The sequence below is a fragment of the Morus notabilis genome, unplaced genomic scaffold, assembly GCF_000414095.1.
Source record: "Morus notabilis unplaced genomic scaffold, ASM41409v2 Scaffold40, whole genome shotgun sequence".
Taxonomy (NCBI): domain Eukaryota; kingdom Viridiplantae; phylum Streptophyta; class Magnoliopsida; order Rosales; family Moraceae; genus Morus; species Morus notabilis.
This window is the reverse complement of record NW_010367845.1, coordinates 207,891-225,797: the sequence shown is the minus strand read 5'-3', so window position 1 is coordinate 225,797 and position 17,907 is coordinate 207,891. Positions and strand designations below refer to the sequence as shown.

General features: G+C 32.9%; 2 protein-coding genes across 2 annotated transcripts; one reads left to right on the top strand and one right to left on the bottom strand.

Moving 5' to 3' along the window:
- Positions 1-676: 676 nt before the first annotated feature.
- LOC21393114 (ethylene-responsive transcription factor 15) lies at positions 677-1,679 on the bottom strand. Its single transcript, XM_010113610.2, has one exon. It carries the CDS (start codon positions 1,631-1,633, stop codon positions 896-898), a length of 738 nt encoding a protein of 245 aa, XP_010111912.2. The 5' UTR covers positions 1,634-1,679; the 3' UTR covers positions 677-895.
- Positions 1,680-15,975: 14,296 nt separating this feature from the next.
- Positions 15,976-16,458, top strand: LOC21393113 (ethylene-responsive transcription factor ERF098). Its single transcript, XM_010113609.1, has one exon. It carries the CDS (start codon positions 15,976-15,978, stop codon positions 16,456-16,458), a length of 483 nt encoding a protein of 160 aa, XP_010111911.1.
- The last annotated feature ends 1,449 nt before the right edge of the window (positions 16,459-17,907 follow it).

Sequence of the window (17,907 nt, the reverse complement as noted above, 5' to 3'; positions counted from 1 at the left end):
ATTGATTTTTTATTAAAATACTATCTAAATACAAATTTAAATTTTGACCCACTTAAACACAAATTAAAATATATTCTCAATTCAAATTATAATTCAAATGTGCACATTCAAACACAGACTCAAGTAACAACTTCAACTTAAATTATAACTCAAATTTAACTCAATATTTACACTCATGTTACCATCTCAAAAATACAACTGATCAAGCCCTATATATTAACTTCACCGTATGTAGATATATAGTTTGTTCTCTCGGCTAACAAGTAAGATGCACATTCGTACCACAAAATTTAGGAGCATGGTTTTTTCTTTCACAAAAGAGAAAAAAAAAGGAAAATTTTTTTATATGATCATATGCACATATGTATGTGTAAACAAGCATATAGATACAGATTCAGTGACAATTTGGTCAGATATCATTATGAAAGATATATAGACTTGATTCGTTTACTAATTTCATATTGATGTCTCCTTTTCAATTGATATTCCAAAGACAATTTCTACAGTAGTTTTTCTATGTCTTATTTTAGACAGCAATTATAAAGCCATGGGGCCAGATCACATTATTAATACTATTATTTTTCATTTCCTGTCCTTTTCAACCTTACAACCTAAGGAGCTAAACAAATCAAAAGCATTAATTAACTAATTGACAGGATTGCAATTAGATAATTACCCCACTACCATGACACCGTCAAATCTTTACAAAGATCTTCTCTCATTGGTCTTATCGACAGGGCTAATCAGAAACTCCAAAATTACCACCCCATAAAGAAAACAAAACAAAACAAAACAAAAAGAAGAAAAAAAAAAGTTAAAAATGAAAAAATTGGATAAGGGTGAAAGTTGAAGCTAAATTAACATCATGAACGAGATGGAGATGAAATTGTTACAATCACAATGATTGACTACTACTTGTACAAGTCTCGGACGATGAACTCAACATCAAAAGCTCTTCCAAATACTCAGCCCCTAAGTCCTCCAAAACCACCACATGATTTTTGGCCTCCGAATTAACCTCTTTACTTTCTTTACTCTTCTTCGCTATCCCGGCGGCCCGCCTCCGTCGCATGGAATGCTTCCTCTTGAGCGCCACCACCGGCGAGGCGTCAAGTTGATCGTGATGGTCCAAACGACACAACTTCATCTCTTGAAGCGACTGCCGTACAACCTCAATGGGGAAATTAAGCACCGCTAATGAACCCCTCAAGGCAAATGCGGCTTGGTCGTATGCCAGCGCCGCCGCCTCCGCGCTGTCAAAGGTTCCGAGCCAAACCCGAATGCCGTTCCTCGTCGAGTCCCTTATCTCGGCGGCAAACTTTCCCCATGGCCTTCTTCTGACCCCTCTGAAGGACTTCTCTTTAGCCACTACCACTTTTGGATTGGAAGTGACCTCCTCCACCTTAACGACGACGTATTGTTGGCTAACTAGTAGCTCCGGTTTTGCCTCAATATGATCATAATTATGATCAAATATAGGATTGAAAAAGGGAAGAGAATTAATAATTTTGTTGGTGTTTTGATCATCACAGAAAATCTCATCCCATGAGAGAGAGTCTAGAGAATTGTTCATGTTGCCAAAGGAAGATTCGGGAGAAATAGATGATTCCATTAATTCTAAGAGTGAGAACATTTTTGTAGAACTATATTGAGTTAATACTTGGTTTTCAGTACTGGCAAGTAACTTTGAGATTGGTATACCGAATTTTAACTCTTAATCCCTTTATATACCCGGAGAAAAAATAATGAGGGGTTTGAAAGTTTGAATGGAAGGATTAGAATAGGAATTGATAAAAGGAAAAAAATAAAAAAAAAATGATGAGCGAAAAGCGATTGAAAGGTGAGATTATTGGCAAAGGAGGATGTTCATCGACATTTTAACTTTTTGCAATGGTTCAATTCAAGACCATGTCTTACTTGGAGAGTTTGGGCACGTGCGTCAAAGTGACGTACGGCGGCGGGACTGGACCAAAATTGCGCGTGTCATAATTATGAGGTCATAATTCGATTATGTTGTCTTTATTTTTTCATGGCTCATTTCACCACTATCTTCTTGATATTATTGGTGATCAATATATGTGTATACAAATATATATTGAAATAATACTTTTCAATTGAAAAAATATATATATATACACATATATATGATCTAGATATATCCCATATATATAGCATGTGAATATAATTTTGACTAGCGTAAGCACAAGAAAATCTGTCGCCAAATGTATCCACTCCAAATGCCATTGCTAGAGCGTAACAAAATCTGTCCTAACGCTAACTTTTTAAGAAATTACATTTGTTACCCGCTAAATTACATATTCAACTGTATATATTATATCCATATAATTAGAGAAACACTATACGTCCCCGCGGAGCATCCCACCCTCTCAAAGGGGGTGGATTCCACCTTATTCCTTGATCGGGTCGGGTTGTAACCCCACAGGGTTATAAACATTTAAAAAAAAAAAAAAGATAATTAACCCCTAACGTGTTAAGCTCTACAATAGAGTAAATATATTTTCCTAAAGAAAAAAGAAGTATTTTGATATACTTTTAATGTGTTCCTTCTAGAACAAATGTGTACTGGCTAGCTAGGCAGGGCTTGTTTTGCTAGCAGACAATTTTTCCACCATTAATGATCTATTAACGAAGGCGTTGATAAAATAATGCCATTACTCTTGTTATGCTTTCGATTGGTTTCTATTAATGTTTGAATTCAAAACCCATTAATAATTATCTTATCCAAAACTTTCGGGGTGACTTTCAACAATTTCCAAAACGAAGAGTCAGTCAGAATCGTATACCTCATGTAATATTAATGCAAACCAAAAACTCTTCCTTTATATTAAATGGTATTTAATTATCGCCTGCCTCCTTTGTATTCTAACTATAAGAAGTTTTAGGCATTAGTTCATGTTTATATATTTAAGTATCTATATCTTAAAATAGAAAATATGGTAGAGTGAAATAAGTTCTAATGCACCGGTTTTCAAAACTACTTCCAGAAAATAAGCTTGATTTCCGAGAACACCTAGAAAAATTCTGCATCTATTTTAGTTAACCGAAAACTAATAACAACAACAAGTCACCTTGTGTGCGTTTAGAATTCGTTCTAAAATGATTCTATTTTTTATATGAAAATGAAAATGAAAATGAAAACGTTTTCAATTTCAGATAGAAATCATTTTTAAAAATGCGTGTGGTAGTTTTATCAAGAGATTGTTTTCAGTATAAAAAACTCATTAATGTCTCTCTCTCTTTGTGCTCGAGAGAGGAGAAAACGAAAACAAAAAATGAAAAACGACTAAAAGTCGTTTTTCATTTCTCTCTCATTTTATACTAAACTAAAAAATCGTTTTCATTTCCGTTTTTTGTCTTTAATTATACCAAATGTCGTTTAGAATCGTTTTCATTTTTCTTTCTCGAAAAACATGAAAAACAAAAACAAGAACAATTCCAAACACGATACTTGTTTCTTAGTTTCTAGTGTTCTTTCATGCAGTGGGGGAACCGTGATGTTTTGTTAGTGTGACACAAATTTTTTTTAATGGTGAAATTTTGTAATTTTATAAAGGATTATTATTAGTATTGATGCCCCCTGAACTTTAAAGTCATTCTTAGTTTGCCCTCTCAACTTTAAAAACCATCATTTTACCTCTTAAATTTTGAATTGTTTCCGCTTAACTTCTTCTATTGCAATTTCTGTGAAAAACATATAAAAAAAAAGAGAATAACGCATTCACGTAGTCTTTCTGTTTGGATTTCTATTAAAAAAAAGATAAAAATCACATGACCACACTTAACCCCTCTTTTTTCGTCTGATCTTAACATAAATTACAACAAAAGAGGTTAAGTGGGAACAATTCAAAGTTCAGGGCGACAAAGTGAGAGTTTTTAAAGTTCATGGTGCAAACTGAAAATGACCCCAAAGTTTAGGGGGCACCAGTGAGAATAATCCCTTTAAAAATTGAGTGAGGGACATGTCCCAAACAACTATTAGTGGCTCCGTCAATACTATCACATATAGAGGTGAATAAAATCCTAAATATTGGGGAGAATATAGTAAATAGTAGATTTTTGAAATTAAATTAAGTAAATAGCTTATTTCAAAACTATTTGAAGTAAATACCAGTTTACCGTGTAAATATTTTATTTACGACTAGGAAAAGTTTTTTCTTGCCTGTAAATTTTCTTTTTATGATCTAGTAATTAAAAAATCTTTTTCACGTAAATAAAACTCTTTTACCATATAAATTATTTTTTATTAGCCGTAAATGAAATATTTACATGGTAGATTACTTTAAATAATTTTAAAATATGTTGTTTACTTAATTTAGTTTTAAAAATCTTTTTATTTACTACAATTTCCAAATATTTACTTAAATTTGAAACTCAATGAGGTGTGACAAATCTTGACGTTGGACCCTTCAGAATAATGTTAAATTGACCTAAATTAAGGTCTTTCTTGGTTTAAGAAGTACCCATCAGAATTTTTTGCTCATTAGAAAATGTTTTAACCGTCAACAACTTAGAAAATAAGCGGGTGGTCAATTGTCAATACGTCCAAAACCCATATATAAAATGGAAATTAGAAACGGGTTAAATCACCAACATCGAATAAAAAGTATGCCTTGGCGATTAGGACACGCTTGATCGAGAGTTAAGACTTTAGCGTCGGCGGTAACATCCTCAAGGGCGCAAAATAGTGAAAAGAACCAAAATAATAAACAAATTAATTAGTAACTGAACAAGTTTCATCACAAGTTGCATATAATTGCATATTAAAGTAAATGTATTGGCGATGACGTTGACGTTACATGTCTATCAAAATACCCCTTATTCAAATAATTCGCTTACTTTTTTTTTTTTGTGTGTGTGCATATTTTTCAAGTTTTTATGGGTATAATTAATACTCGAATATTATATTATTCTTCATCTAATTCCTATTTAAGTTTTTTATTTTATTTTATTTTGTTTTATTTTTTTGCCTTAGACAGATTCTTCGAGGAACTATACTTGGGTTATGTAGTAAGAGGGGGAAAAAACCAGAAGAAGAAGAAGAAGATATAGATGTAATCTTGGTGAGGAAAATTATAAAGAGGAAAAAAGTTCTTATTATGTTTAGTATGAAGTCTGTTCCCTAATATCTCCATAATTAAGAAATTTAGGACCTGTTTGTTTTATATATTCAAACTCAAATCATTGATTTTACTATAATTTTTTTTCTCTTATAAAAAATTTAAATTTCAAACGTCGGAATCAAGAATCATGATTTAGTATATATTCTAAACATACCCTTAAATGAGGTTCTTTAAAAGATTTGAAATCGCTCAACTGAATTGATTTCCTCCTCTATTTTCTCCTACAACAACCATGAATTACAAAATCCTTTTGTCTAATCCCTTCTCTAGTCTCGCTCATTTCACTTTTTCTTTTGCCAAAAATTTTTCGATTTCATAGTATTTTTTTTTTCTCTAATGAATTTTCAAATTGATTATATGATCAGTAAGCAACCAACGGTATATATATAATTTTTTTTGTCAATGATCTATGACGTCCGAAAAGAGAGACAATATATCATTATTGGTTAACTAAATAGGATCCAATCATAGCGAAAATACGATCCACGACAACAAAATTGTATTTATAACGCAAAAGCAACTTTTTATAAGATGGAAAACAAAGTAATACTTAATTAGATTCTAAATCAACTTGTATATAAAATAATGCTACCGATATGTAAATTGATGTAATGAAATCCCCCCAACTATAGGCCTCGCTATCTACTCTAAATATCCTACGACATAAGACAAAACATTATATAAATATGTGTGTATTAAAAAAAGGCCGCCCATTATTTCAAAAACTCGAAATTCCTTATGAAAATTGAGAAAATTACGGTTCATACTTATTTTTTCAGTTGGAAGGTCTAATCCAGCTTTAGTGACGAAGCCAACTTGCAAATTTTTTTTTTTTTTTTTAATACATTGAATCGTGAGTGGAATAATCACTGCGATTGGGCCATAGGAATAATATTTTGATGACTTCGATCTAGCAAGTCTAAGGCTGAGTGCATGAACCCATATGATATACCCAAATTGAACATTTGCAAAGGCTTTCATATTTTTGAAACTAGATAATTAAGTAAGATTTGTCACTCGTGACCCCAATTCCATTATTAATAATTATATATCATGTCAATTTTTTTTTCTGAAAATATACACACATATATATTATCATGTCAAGTAATTGGTTGTGTTTAACATAAATATGTATGATGCCTGCGTCAAATTAACACATTGTCTTATCTAGCGATTAGTTAAGATTTAGTTCTTTTAAGTTGGGAATATAATAGTTGAGTTTAGACACACGAAATTGATTGTTAATAAGGACTATACAAAGCTCATCATCAAATCTTTCAATTTTAACCCGAAAAAGATAAATTTGTTTATTAGGACCGTCAAGTGCATGCATCTCTTTTTAACTTTTATAACCAGCAAGTTTAATATTCTTTTCATACGTATAAATTTTTATTTAGTTAAATAGAATAGGAGCTACATCACATTGCTTCAAAATACGTAATAGGTTTTTTTTTATATTAATTTTCTTTCTTTTTAAAAAAAAAAAAAAAAATTCAATCCTCAAACAGTCAAACTAATAGACACTCTAAATTGATAGTCTGTAATCAAAATATTAACGGACATGAAATTGATCTATTCATAATTTATATAATACTAAATATTGGTTAGGATTAAGCTAGTTACTTGGATAATAATCTTTCTGCCCTCTCAAATAATAAATCAATTATTTAATGAGCTAGCCATCGTATGGTTTTACAATTACGAGTAAATGCATGCATCTAGTGACTAGTGGTCAGCTAGCTAGTTTAATATTCTTCCCTTATTAAAAAACCAAACCAAACTAATTTAATTTATATTTATTTTTCTAAAATTATATATTTTATAGATCGGTAACGTATTTATATATAAAAAATACGTTTATTTCAATATTAAATGATCGTAACTCTAAAAGATTCTATTATAAGAAATATCTATCAAAATATCAGTACCGGTTAGGATAAGGAAATTTGAAATGATGTTGTAAAATATTTGTTCAAACTAATTAAAAAAATCAAGCCAAACCAAACCAATTATAATCGGTTTAGTTTGAATTGAATTAGATCTCTTAATTAGTTTGGCTTAGTTTGAAAATATCTAAACTAATTTTTAATTAGTTTGGTTTGCATTTCACTCAAAATAAGCAGTTTAGTTGGTTTACACACCCCTATTCTTTCCCAATCAAATACATACGATATTAGATAATGAGACAAAACAAGAATTGAGCAAAAACTAAAATAAAAAATAAAATAAAGAGACAAAACAAGAAAGTATTAAAGTCCGAAGTCGTTATTTGTTTTATCGAATTCTTTTTCTTAAAAAAATAAAAAAATGAATCCACAAGACATCAAGTATATAACGTATATCTTAAGTACATACTTCTTTGTTGATAAACACGACAGCATACAAAATCTATCTTCAGGATCTACAGAGCTTCAAAACAAACAACAGTACTAGATTGCGTTTAGGATACGATTATGTTTAATTTGTAACCAAATAAATGAATTATAAAAATTTATCTATTTTTTATTTTACGAATAGAAATTTAACTATTTGTAACGGAACAAGGAAGTCAAAACTAATTAGCATTACTGTTCACTAAATTAATTAGTATAATGTACACGTTGGACCCACTTTTATCTAATCTTCCAGATTAATTTTTAGCTCGATTGATCTCTTAACTAATTATAAATTCCCCTAAATCGAGAATCTTAGCCTTAGTAGCATGTGAAAATCATCAAAACTTAAAATAACTATTTTTGGATAATCATGCACCGATTAACACGACATTACATTAATTGCCCTGAGTCGACGTTATTAGTAGGGCGTTCATGGATTGAGTTGGTACGGGATAGGACCTTTTTTTTCTCCGCTCTAAAGGGTGCGGGTTGCACATATTTAGTCCCAACGATGTTAGCAAAATTTCACAACCCAATGATGTTTAGGTTGGGTTGGGGTGGTGCGGGGTGGGTTGGGTGGTCGGTTTCAACATTTAAAGAATCAAAGACTCAAAGTTCAATCCAACATTCAAAGTTCATCATCAAATAGAAATAATAACTCCGACATTCAAACAGATAGAAATTCAAAGTTCAATCCAACATCAAACATGAAGCAAGGTAGTCCATCCAACATCAAACATAAAGCAAACATAAATTAGTCTATACTCATAAATTAGTTTTAACATAAAGCAAACATAGAGGTTTAATTCAAACATGAATAAACTAGAGAGTAAAAATGAGTTGCCTGCCTTGGGTTAGATATTAAAGGAGGCAAGTTAGAGCACGGGTTGGGTTGGGGTGTGCGGGCCATTATAGGCCCAATCCACACCTCGTCCCAAAACTTCGGGCTAGCCATTGAATGGGCCGAAAAAAAAAATTAATACTAGAAATTGTATTTTTCAGGTTGGGTTGGGGTGAGGTGAGTTGGGCCTGCGGGTTTATGAACAACCCTAGTTATTAGCTTAATTTTTCCTCTTATTTACTGAAATCGAGTATCTTTCCTCATCCGTAATCTTAGCCTTACTTGTTTCAATTTTTTTTAATATAACACGATAGGGACGCCAATATTCCCCGTGAGGACGGCCCCACAGAAATTCGCACCGAATAAAGCAGTGATGAAGGATAATAATCAGGGTTGGGGATGAAGATGGGGACAAAATCTCATCCCCCTAATTTTAGTGGGGCGAGGACGGAAGAAGCACTCCCCATCCCATCCCCGCCCCGATATAATATGTTATATATAATATAATATATTTTATATAAATATTAGGGGCGGCAATACGGGTCACGACATGACAACACGAATCGAAATCGACATGAAAATCACGGGTTAGGGTTAAGAAAAATGGGATGCGGGTCGGAATCGGGTCGACTCGATTTTGACACAAAAAAAAACGTGTACATTTCGAGTTGCACCCGTATTACCCGAAATTGAATCGCAATTCAATTTCATGTCAATTTAGTATCAATTTTGACTTCAACCCGACCCTGGCCCGTAGTGACCTGTAGAAAAAAAAAAATATATATATATATATACTCAACTTAAAGAAACCCTAAGTTCCTCTCTGCCTGCCACTGGTATCTTCCCTATCTGCCCTTAAATTTTAACCCATGTCTTCTTCTTCTTCTTCGTCTTCTTCTCTCGAAATAGCGACAAGGTCTCTCGGGTTAGGGTTTTTCTTCTCCTTTCTACCCAAATTTTTGTTACCGCTGGTTTCTTCTCCTTTCTGCCCAAGTTTTTGCTTCTCCCTCATCTCAGTTGCCGCTGGTTTCTTCTTCTTGTCCGCCTTTGTTCCGCCCTATCCGCCTCTTTCTTCTCTCGACAATGAGTTTTTGGATTTGGAGCAACTCTTTCTCAAAATAACGATAAGGTAAGTTATGTTCTTCTCTATTTTTTTTCTTTTGTTTTGTTTTTCTTCTTGCTTCCATTAGAAAATTTTTGGTGCACACACATTGAAATACATTGAAATATATGATTTCTGTGTTAAAAGTTAAAACATTACCAATAACCATAGCTAATGAGTGATGAAGCTGATGTTATACTTATACATTAAAAGAGAATAATTTTTGCGTTAAATGAGTTGGTTCCTCCTCAGCAACAAAGGATGTTCCGAGGTTGTAATATTGAATATTTTTATGGCCATTTTTTATGCTTGGTTGAAAATTTCTAAAACTAATATGAAATTTTTTAGATATGTATATTGGACCTGTGTTTTATCGAATAGTAGATTGGTACCTTGCTGAGTGCTGAAAGTTTTTTTGATTTTATTACTATGTAGTTATGCTATTTTTTTCCCGACAAATTTAGTTGTCTCTAAATTCTATTGTAGATGAACAACAATGATTTAGAGGCACAAAGTGAGAACAATGATTTAGAAGAACCAATAGATGTCGATATTGAGCTTGAGGAGGATGTGGTTGAGCTCACAGGCGTCGGGGGCCAAAAACCTCTCAAGAAGAAGAAGTTGAAATCAAAAGTTTGGAACTTTTTTGACATCCTTCCTCTTGGTCCAGACAAAAAGCTTAGGAGTGCTTGCAAGAAGTGTGGGCAACAATATCTTGCTGCTAGTAAGTATGGAACATGTAACATGTTAAAGCATATTAAAACTTGTCCTAGATCAGACACTAGAGATATTGGTCAAATGCTTATTTCTTGTGACAATAGCTTTTCATTTTGCTCTTCTAGCTTTAATTCTGAAAAATGGCGTGAGTTGGTGACTACTTGTATTGTTATGGATAATTTACCTTTCTAATTTGTTGAGTATAAAGGATTAAGGGCTATGCTTCAATATATATATATATCCTGATGTGGAATTAGTGTCTAGGAACACTACTAAAGCTTACTCTCTTAAGTTGTATGCAAGGGAGAAAATGAAAATAAAAAATATGTTGGATGCATGTCCTGGAAGAATAAGTTTGACATCTGATCCATGGACTTCATTGACTACTGATGGGTATTTGTTACTAACTGCTCATTTTCTTGATAAGAATTGGAAGTTACATAAAAGAATCTTGAATTTTTGTCTTATGCCACCTCAGATAGCATTATCTGAGAAAATCTTTTCTTTATTAAGTAATTGGGGAATTAAGGAAAATATTTTCAGTATAACTTTATATAATGTTGCTTCGAATGATGTCTCTGTGGATGCATTGCAAAACTAATTGAACTTGCGTGATTTGTTACCTTTTCATGGTGAATTTTTTCATTTGAGATGTTGTGCCCATATACTTAACCTTGTTGTGCAAGATGGTTTGAAAAGTATTGATAAGTTATTTGAGAAGATTCGAGATAGTATTAAATATGTTAAAGGATCACAACAAAGGAAGCAAAATTTTTTAGAATGTGTTAAGTTGGTATCGATGGGAAGCAACAAAGGATTGTCTCAAGATGTTGTTACTAGATGGAATTCAACTTATCTTATGCTTGAAAGTGCTCTCTTTTATAGACGTGCTTTTCAACATTTGGAATTGAGTAATTCTAACTATAAGAATTGTCCCAACTCCGATGAGCGGGAAAGAGTTGAGAAAATATCCAAGTTCTTGAAATTCTTCTATGATACCACACTTTTGTTTTCTAGCACAAGATATCCGACAACAAGCTTGTATTTCCAAGCAATTATGGAATGTTATATAACCCTGAAAAATGCTGCCCAAGGTGGAGATGAGTACTTGAAGTCCATGGCTATGCATATGTGGCCTAAATTTCAGAAATATTGGTCACAATTCAACCCCATTTTAGGCATTGCACTTCTATTCGATCTACGGTATAAGATGCAGTTTATTGACTTTTGTTACAACAAACTTTTGGCATAACTCTGAGGAGTTGTTTTCATTGCGTGAGAAGTTGGAATCCCTTTTTGATGAGTATGCTTTGAAGCTTGATCATTCTGTCTCACCACCGACTTGCAAGAAAAAGGACAAGGGTAAAGCACCACATGGAATGGAAGTAGATGAGTCAGATTTGATGAAGGTAATATTTATTTTTCTTATATATTACATTCTTTTACATAGTAATATTTATCTTAGTTACTAATGTTTTATATATTTTTTTTTTCAAGAATTTGATGATGTTTCAAGTAATTTATTTTATGCTTCGAACTAAAATCACAGTTAGAATTGTATTTGGACGAGCCTAGAATGAAACGGAGTTATCAGTTGGATATTTTCTCCTATTGAAAGACAAATCAATGCGGCAACCCAATTCTTGCTGCCATGGCTCGTGATATATTATGCATTCTTGTATCAACAGTTCCTTCAGAGGCTGCATTTAGTGTTGGCAGTCGTGTGCTTGATCAGTTTCGTAGCTCTCTTAAACATGAGACTGTTGAAGCAATTGTATGTACAAGGGATTGGTTGTATGGACATGAAGGTATATTCTTTAAGTTTTTCATTGTTCTCTTAAATATTGTTACTCTCAGTCTCATAAATGCTAATAAGTTAAACTCTTTTTCTTAGATGGATTCAAAGTACTTCATCAAGATATGGCTGAGCTCATCAACAATGTGGTTGATCTTAACATACAAGAAGAAAAAACTGTCAACCAAGCTTCTAACTCCGGATGCACTTGAATTTAATTTTTATTATGGTTGTGTAATGGTTTTTTTGCTTCATTTGAACTATGTGGTTGTTAGGACTTTGTTATGCAGGTTTCATGTGATGTTTTCTTTTGCATGCATTTAAATTTTGTTGTTGCTGGAACTTTATTATGTAGATCTAGGTTTGGACTTTAGTGTTGGAACTTTATTATCTATGTTTAGACTTTGGTACTTTGTTAATTGTTATTATTTTTGGAGGGTTTTATCAATGAGTGATATCTGTAACAAATTATAAACTGTAAGATCTTTACAAAATGGACTGAAATCTACAATTTTGTATCAATTTCGGTTCAACAGATTCGTGTTGTGTCTCGGGTTCGCAGGTCAATTCATGTCGCGTGTCACTTTCGGTTCGTGTCGTGTCAACCCGCAACCTGACCGTGTCGTGTTCGTGTCGCGGTTCTCAATTCTTTTCGTGTCACGGGTGGTGTACGGGTCGCATGAAAAAAAACTGACACGGTACAAACATGACACGAACACAACATGAGACACGAATTGGCACCCCTAATAAATATACATATATATACTTCTTACATTTGTGTTAATTACTACTTTTAATAAGACCTTTCTCGACTTTACAACATCATTTATTTATTTGTTTATTTGCATGTGTTTTTTATTTAGTTTGTATTGAGAAACCTTTGATTTTGGTCATTTACTCATTTTTTACTTTAAGTTACAATAATTTTGAAATGCTTAATTATATTCGATGGGAAATAGGGTGGGTATGGAGAATGCCCCCAATGGAGAATTCCTGACTCCGTCCCCGCCTTTTCTTAAGTGAGGATAGAGGTGGGAATGGGATGGTTTTAAAGGGTGAGGATAGGGATAGTAAATAATTCACCACTCCTGCCCCGCCTCGTTACCATCTCTACAGCACGATTATTGAAATTCCATCCAAATCTTACCCCACTCGAACCTCTAAGTGCCACTAGACTAAGAGGTTTTAGGCCTTACTCGTTTCAATAAGCAAATAATATGAAGTCCCATCCCACCTAGAATATACAGGTGTGATGGAAACTTTTGGGCAGTTGAAAATTGTATGATAAATAAAAACTAGTATGTTTACCTATTAATTACGCAAAAAGTGTAAGTATGCCGCTGATGCTTATTTCGAAGAATAACTTGAACTTAATCATGTTATCTTTTTTTTTTTTTTTTTGAAAGGACATGTTAGCTTAATTTAGATTACATGCAAAAGAAGCAATAAAAGGAAATAATGGTTATATCAGGATTTGATCATGTATAAGCCTTGTTTTAACTTAGAATAGCTTCAATCAGTTTCTTATTTCCCTTTATTTGTTAAATATGGTTTATATGCCTTTTAGGTCTAATTTTTCTGTGTTACCCTTCAGGCTATTTTTTAATTGTTGTTTTAATAAATTGTGTGGGGATTTGCCGATTTGGTAATTCATCTCTTTCTTTCGCTTATATATACACATATATACATATATATATATATATATACATATATATATATATATATATATATGCATACATCCTTGTTTCCTATATTAATGTGTATGACCTAAATAGGGTTTGCAAATTATTGGGATTAGTTTGATTAGTTTTTCATCATTTATTTGTCTGCTACATAGTTATGGGCCTCAACATGAAATAATAGAAGAAAATCTACTTCCTGCACTTTTTCAAAAAAGGCTTTGCTGGAAAGCATTATTTTTAAACAATCGTATCCGAAGGGGAAGACGAATAATTTAATATAATATAATATTTGATCGTTTTGATATAGTCAACGGTCTTGCTTGAAAGTGATGGTCCTGGCCTGCAGTCAAAAAGGACCACATATAGAATTCCTTTGTCATCAGGACCACAGAAACCTAGGAATTAAAAAAACAAAAAAAGGAAAAAAAAATGGTTCTCTAACATGCTGAGTTATAAAAAGAACCAAGCTTTCGGCAAAATTGACTGATTAATATTATTTCCTATATATTAAGTTTTTATCAATCAAATTTCGAAAAATCATCTCAGATTTACGACAACACTAGAATAAAAATTAATTTTATTCGCAATTAAGATAAGATGATATACATTAATATTCCTTCAATTTAATTAATCTTGAGTATCAACTTTTAATCAAATACCATGATAAATGCAAATATTGGTTATATATCAGAAGAAAAATAAAATTAGGACAAAATCTAAACCGGTTGAAAGTTCTAAGCCCCCGTTTAGTTCGTTAGTGCGAATTTTGTTAATTTAAACTTTTTTGTTTAAAGAGAGAAATTCAAACCGTGCAGTTTAAATTATAGTTCGAATTGATATTTGGATATGCAGTTAAAATTTTAATCTGAACAAGAAATAAAATTTGAATTAGTATTTGGTAGGTGTGAAAAGCAGAGAGAGTGTGTATCTTTCTACTATTTAAAAATTGTTTAAACGGTTGAACTTAAAGAGAGAGTTAAACCACAGTTTAACTCAATTTAAACGGAGAATATAATTTAGACTGTGTTTACTAAACATGAGTTTAAATTGTACTCATTATTTAAACTAAACTGAGTTAAACTAGTGAAATAAACGAGAGTAAGTATTCATTGGCAAACGCAAAGGAATGGAAAGTACACGGTGTACATATTAATCAATTTGAAAAAAGTACTTGAAGAGGAATTTAAAACGAACTAAAGCGGAAACTTGAGTACGGGAAATCTACAATGCCCCTCATTAGAGGTTTATACGCTTCTTCTCACTTTATATCAACTAAAAGAAAAAATTGTATCAACTAAAAAAAAAAAAGAGTAAACTTCTAAAAAAAATAACATAAAACTAAAGAGATGAGTTTGGAGGGCAGATTCCTTACTTTGCTCTTTTATGTTGCAATAACACTCTCCTTGCTTGCAGGCTGGACAATAATCGTACTGTTTGTGGCCTAATCACTATAGCAACATATATCAGATTGCTAGCTAATTTTGGGGATCGTCTCCAATATACAACACGAGTACTCCTATACTTGTTTCTAAAGACAAATGTAGGCCATATTTGTAAGCCCTCTTTTACAGTATAGTTCAAATTATCTTTTCTCTTTTTGAGAAAATTACTGAATTTATCCGTTAAAGTGTATGGATCTAGATTTCTATCTCTTACTCTTGATTATTACTTTTTTGAGTAATATATTTTTTTGTGTAAAGAGTATTAATTAAGAGTACATAGTATAAAAATTCAATACCCATACAAATTTCAGGGGTATTTCTCGCTTTTTTTTCTTTCTTAAAAGATGGGAAGGAATAGTTTTCTGGCAAAAAAAAAAAAAAAAAAGATAAAAAGAGGGGAATGAAACTTACGTATAACTTACTGAAACCTTCCTGGAGACAAGAAATTAGAAAAGAAAAAAGAAAAAAAAAAACCTTATTATTGAACAAGTATCTCACTTTATAATTTGATTATCAAATTGTCACATTTTATATAATTGTTTCCTCGCACTAGCTAGTCACTTCTATCACCAAAAACAAAAATAAAAAATAAAAAAAAAGGCCAGCGAATCCTTGTGGCGGCGTATGCAATTAATAAAGCACATGGAAGAAATTTATGACGACGAATTCTAACCATCGGATATGACTGATAAATTAATTTCTGTATAGCAGCTCAAATACCTTTCATCTACTATATATTTGCATAGTCCCTGAATATTGTGCCATGCATGCCTACGTTGCAACCTTAAACATTTTTAGACGTTATAGGAATTGAGTTATAATTGCCGTTTGTTATTTTTATTTTTTGAAGATTACAGATTAAATACCTATTAACACGTCTATGGAGGGGAAGAGATCAGCAATAGTATTGCAGTCGGGAAACGAGCGGAAGCGAATTAGAGAAGCGAGGTACCGGGGGATCCGGCGGCGGCCGTGGGGGAAGTTCGCGGCGGAGATTCGCGACCCCGCGAGGAACGGAGCGCGGGTGTGGCTCGGGACATTCGAGACGGCGGAGGAGGCGGCTAGGGCTTATGACCGAGCGGCTTTTGCTTTCAGGGGTCATTTGGCCATCCTCAATTTCCCCAACGAAAACCATTATAACACAATTAGTCCAAGATTAATCTCTGATTCCAAGTACTACACGTCTTCGGCTGCTGCTTATTATTCTTCGTCTTCTAGTTCCTCGTGCGCTGCTGCTGCTGTGGCTGCTGGGCGTCCGAGTGACGTCATAGAGTTTGAGTATTTAGACGACAAGTTGTTGGAGGATCTCCTTGACACGCAAGATGATCAGGATGGGCACTTGAAGAAACTTAGAATTGGATGATGATGATGATGATCACTAATTTGTTCTCTTTGGTTGATGTTTCGGGATTAATTTTAATTCTTTTATTGGATATGTTTTATCGATCGATTTCATTCGTACATGGAAGAAATTATTAATATGCGAATCTTTGTTGTATGTATTTCTTAACTCTAAGGATTGAACTAATATTCTTTCAATTTTCAGATACATGAGCGTTTAGTTCATGAATTTAAACTATGTGTTTAAAATTATTTTCGATTTACGTATATTTTTTTTTATGAAAAGACCAATAAACGAACAAGAAAAACAAAGAACACAAGGCGATTTATACTTAGTTCGGATTAATCAATCCTACATCCAAGTCAGGGTATAACAGTTGATCCACTAATCAGATGTTGTAATTACACCCTCAGTGCTCACCAAAGATTAGCACTTACTTTCCTCTCAATACAAGAAATTTTCTCGAGAAACAAACACAGCCTGACACTCAGAAGGAAAACCTAAAAAACTTGATTCTGTTTTCTTTACAATCTCTCAACCCAGAGCACTCTCTAAACAAATGCAACGGAAAAATTAGGTAGCTAGCAATTTAAATTAGGTTGTCATCAGATCCAAGTATCCAATCACTTCGTCTTTAAAATCAATTAATACCTGCGAGCATATATAGATTACTTATCGCTTGCATAACAATTATTATAAGTATCATTTGTTTTATCCCTGCAAAACTCATTGCTTTTTTTTTATTTTCAAATGCAGCTATATGAAAGGGGCTTATACTGTTATACATCCTTTTTTCCAAGTGCCCAAAGATTCAGATGACAGTCGTGCCATATGTGTGTGTGTGTGTGTTTATATTTCAAGATCAATATATAGTTAATGCATAGTTCACCGGCCTGTGATTAATGGTAAGACGCATTCCTATTTGTAGGTAACAAAAACAAGTCAAACATAGACACTAAAATGTCGTTCTACTAGATATGTCTGGGACATGAATTTAGCAAAAAAGTTCGGATGTTGAACTAAGCCAATTGATATCTTGTCGACGAGCACTACCCCTAGACACTTAGTAGCTGTAAGATTTAACTTGTTCGTTGGTTAATTTCTGTAAGGTCTGATTTTCACCTAGATGTTACGAAGAGTGTTACAACACTTTTAGTAACATTTGCAATTAATGGTCAAGTTCTGTGGTGATCAAATGACAGTAAATAGAAACGTCCAGGAATCAAAAATAATGCAGGAAAAAATTAAAGAACACCAAAAAATGATATCGCAGTTCGGTGTGCACACCTACATCTGCGGGGCCACGCCCAGACAGTGAACAATCCACTACGATCAAAGGATTACAAACACCAATCGGACTTATACACCCAAAGACTCCCTCCTTGACGTTGTCCCTGCCGTGTCAAATCTTCTTAATGGCCTTGTCCAGCGAGCACCACTCGTCTTCAAAATTGCACAGTGAAATTCCTT

What these genes read in the sequence shown, in the direction of transcription:
- LOC21393114 (XM_010113610.2), bottom strand. Translation starts at nt 1,633, where the DNA reads ATGTTCTCACTCTTAGAATTAATGGAATCATCTATTTCTCCCGAATCT.
- LOC21393113 (XM_010113609.1), top strand. Translation starts at nt 15,976, where the DNA reads ATGGAGGGGAAGAGATCAGCAATAGTATTGCAGTCGGGAAACGAGCGG.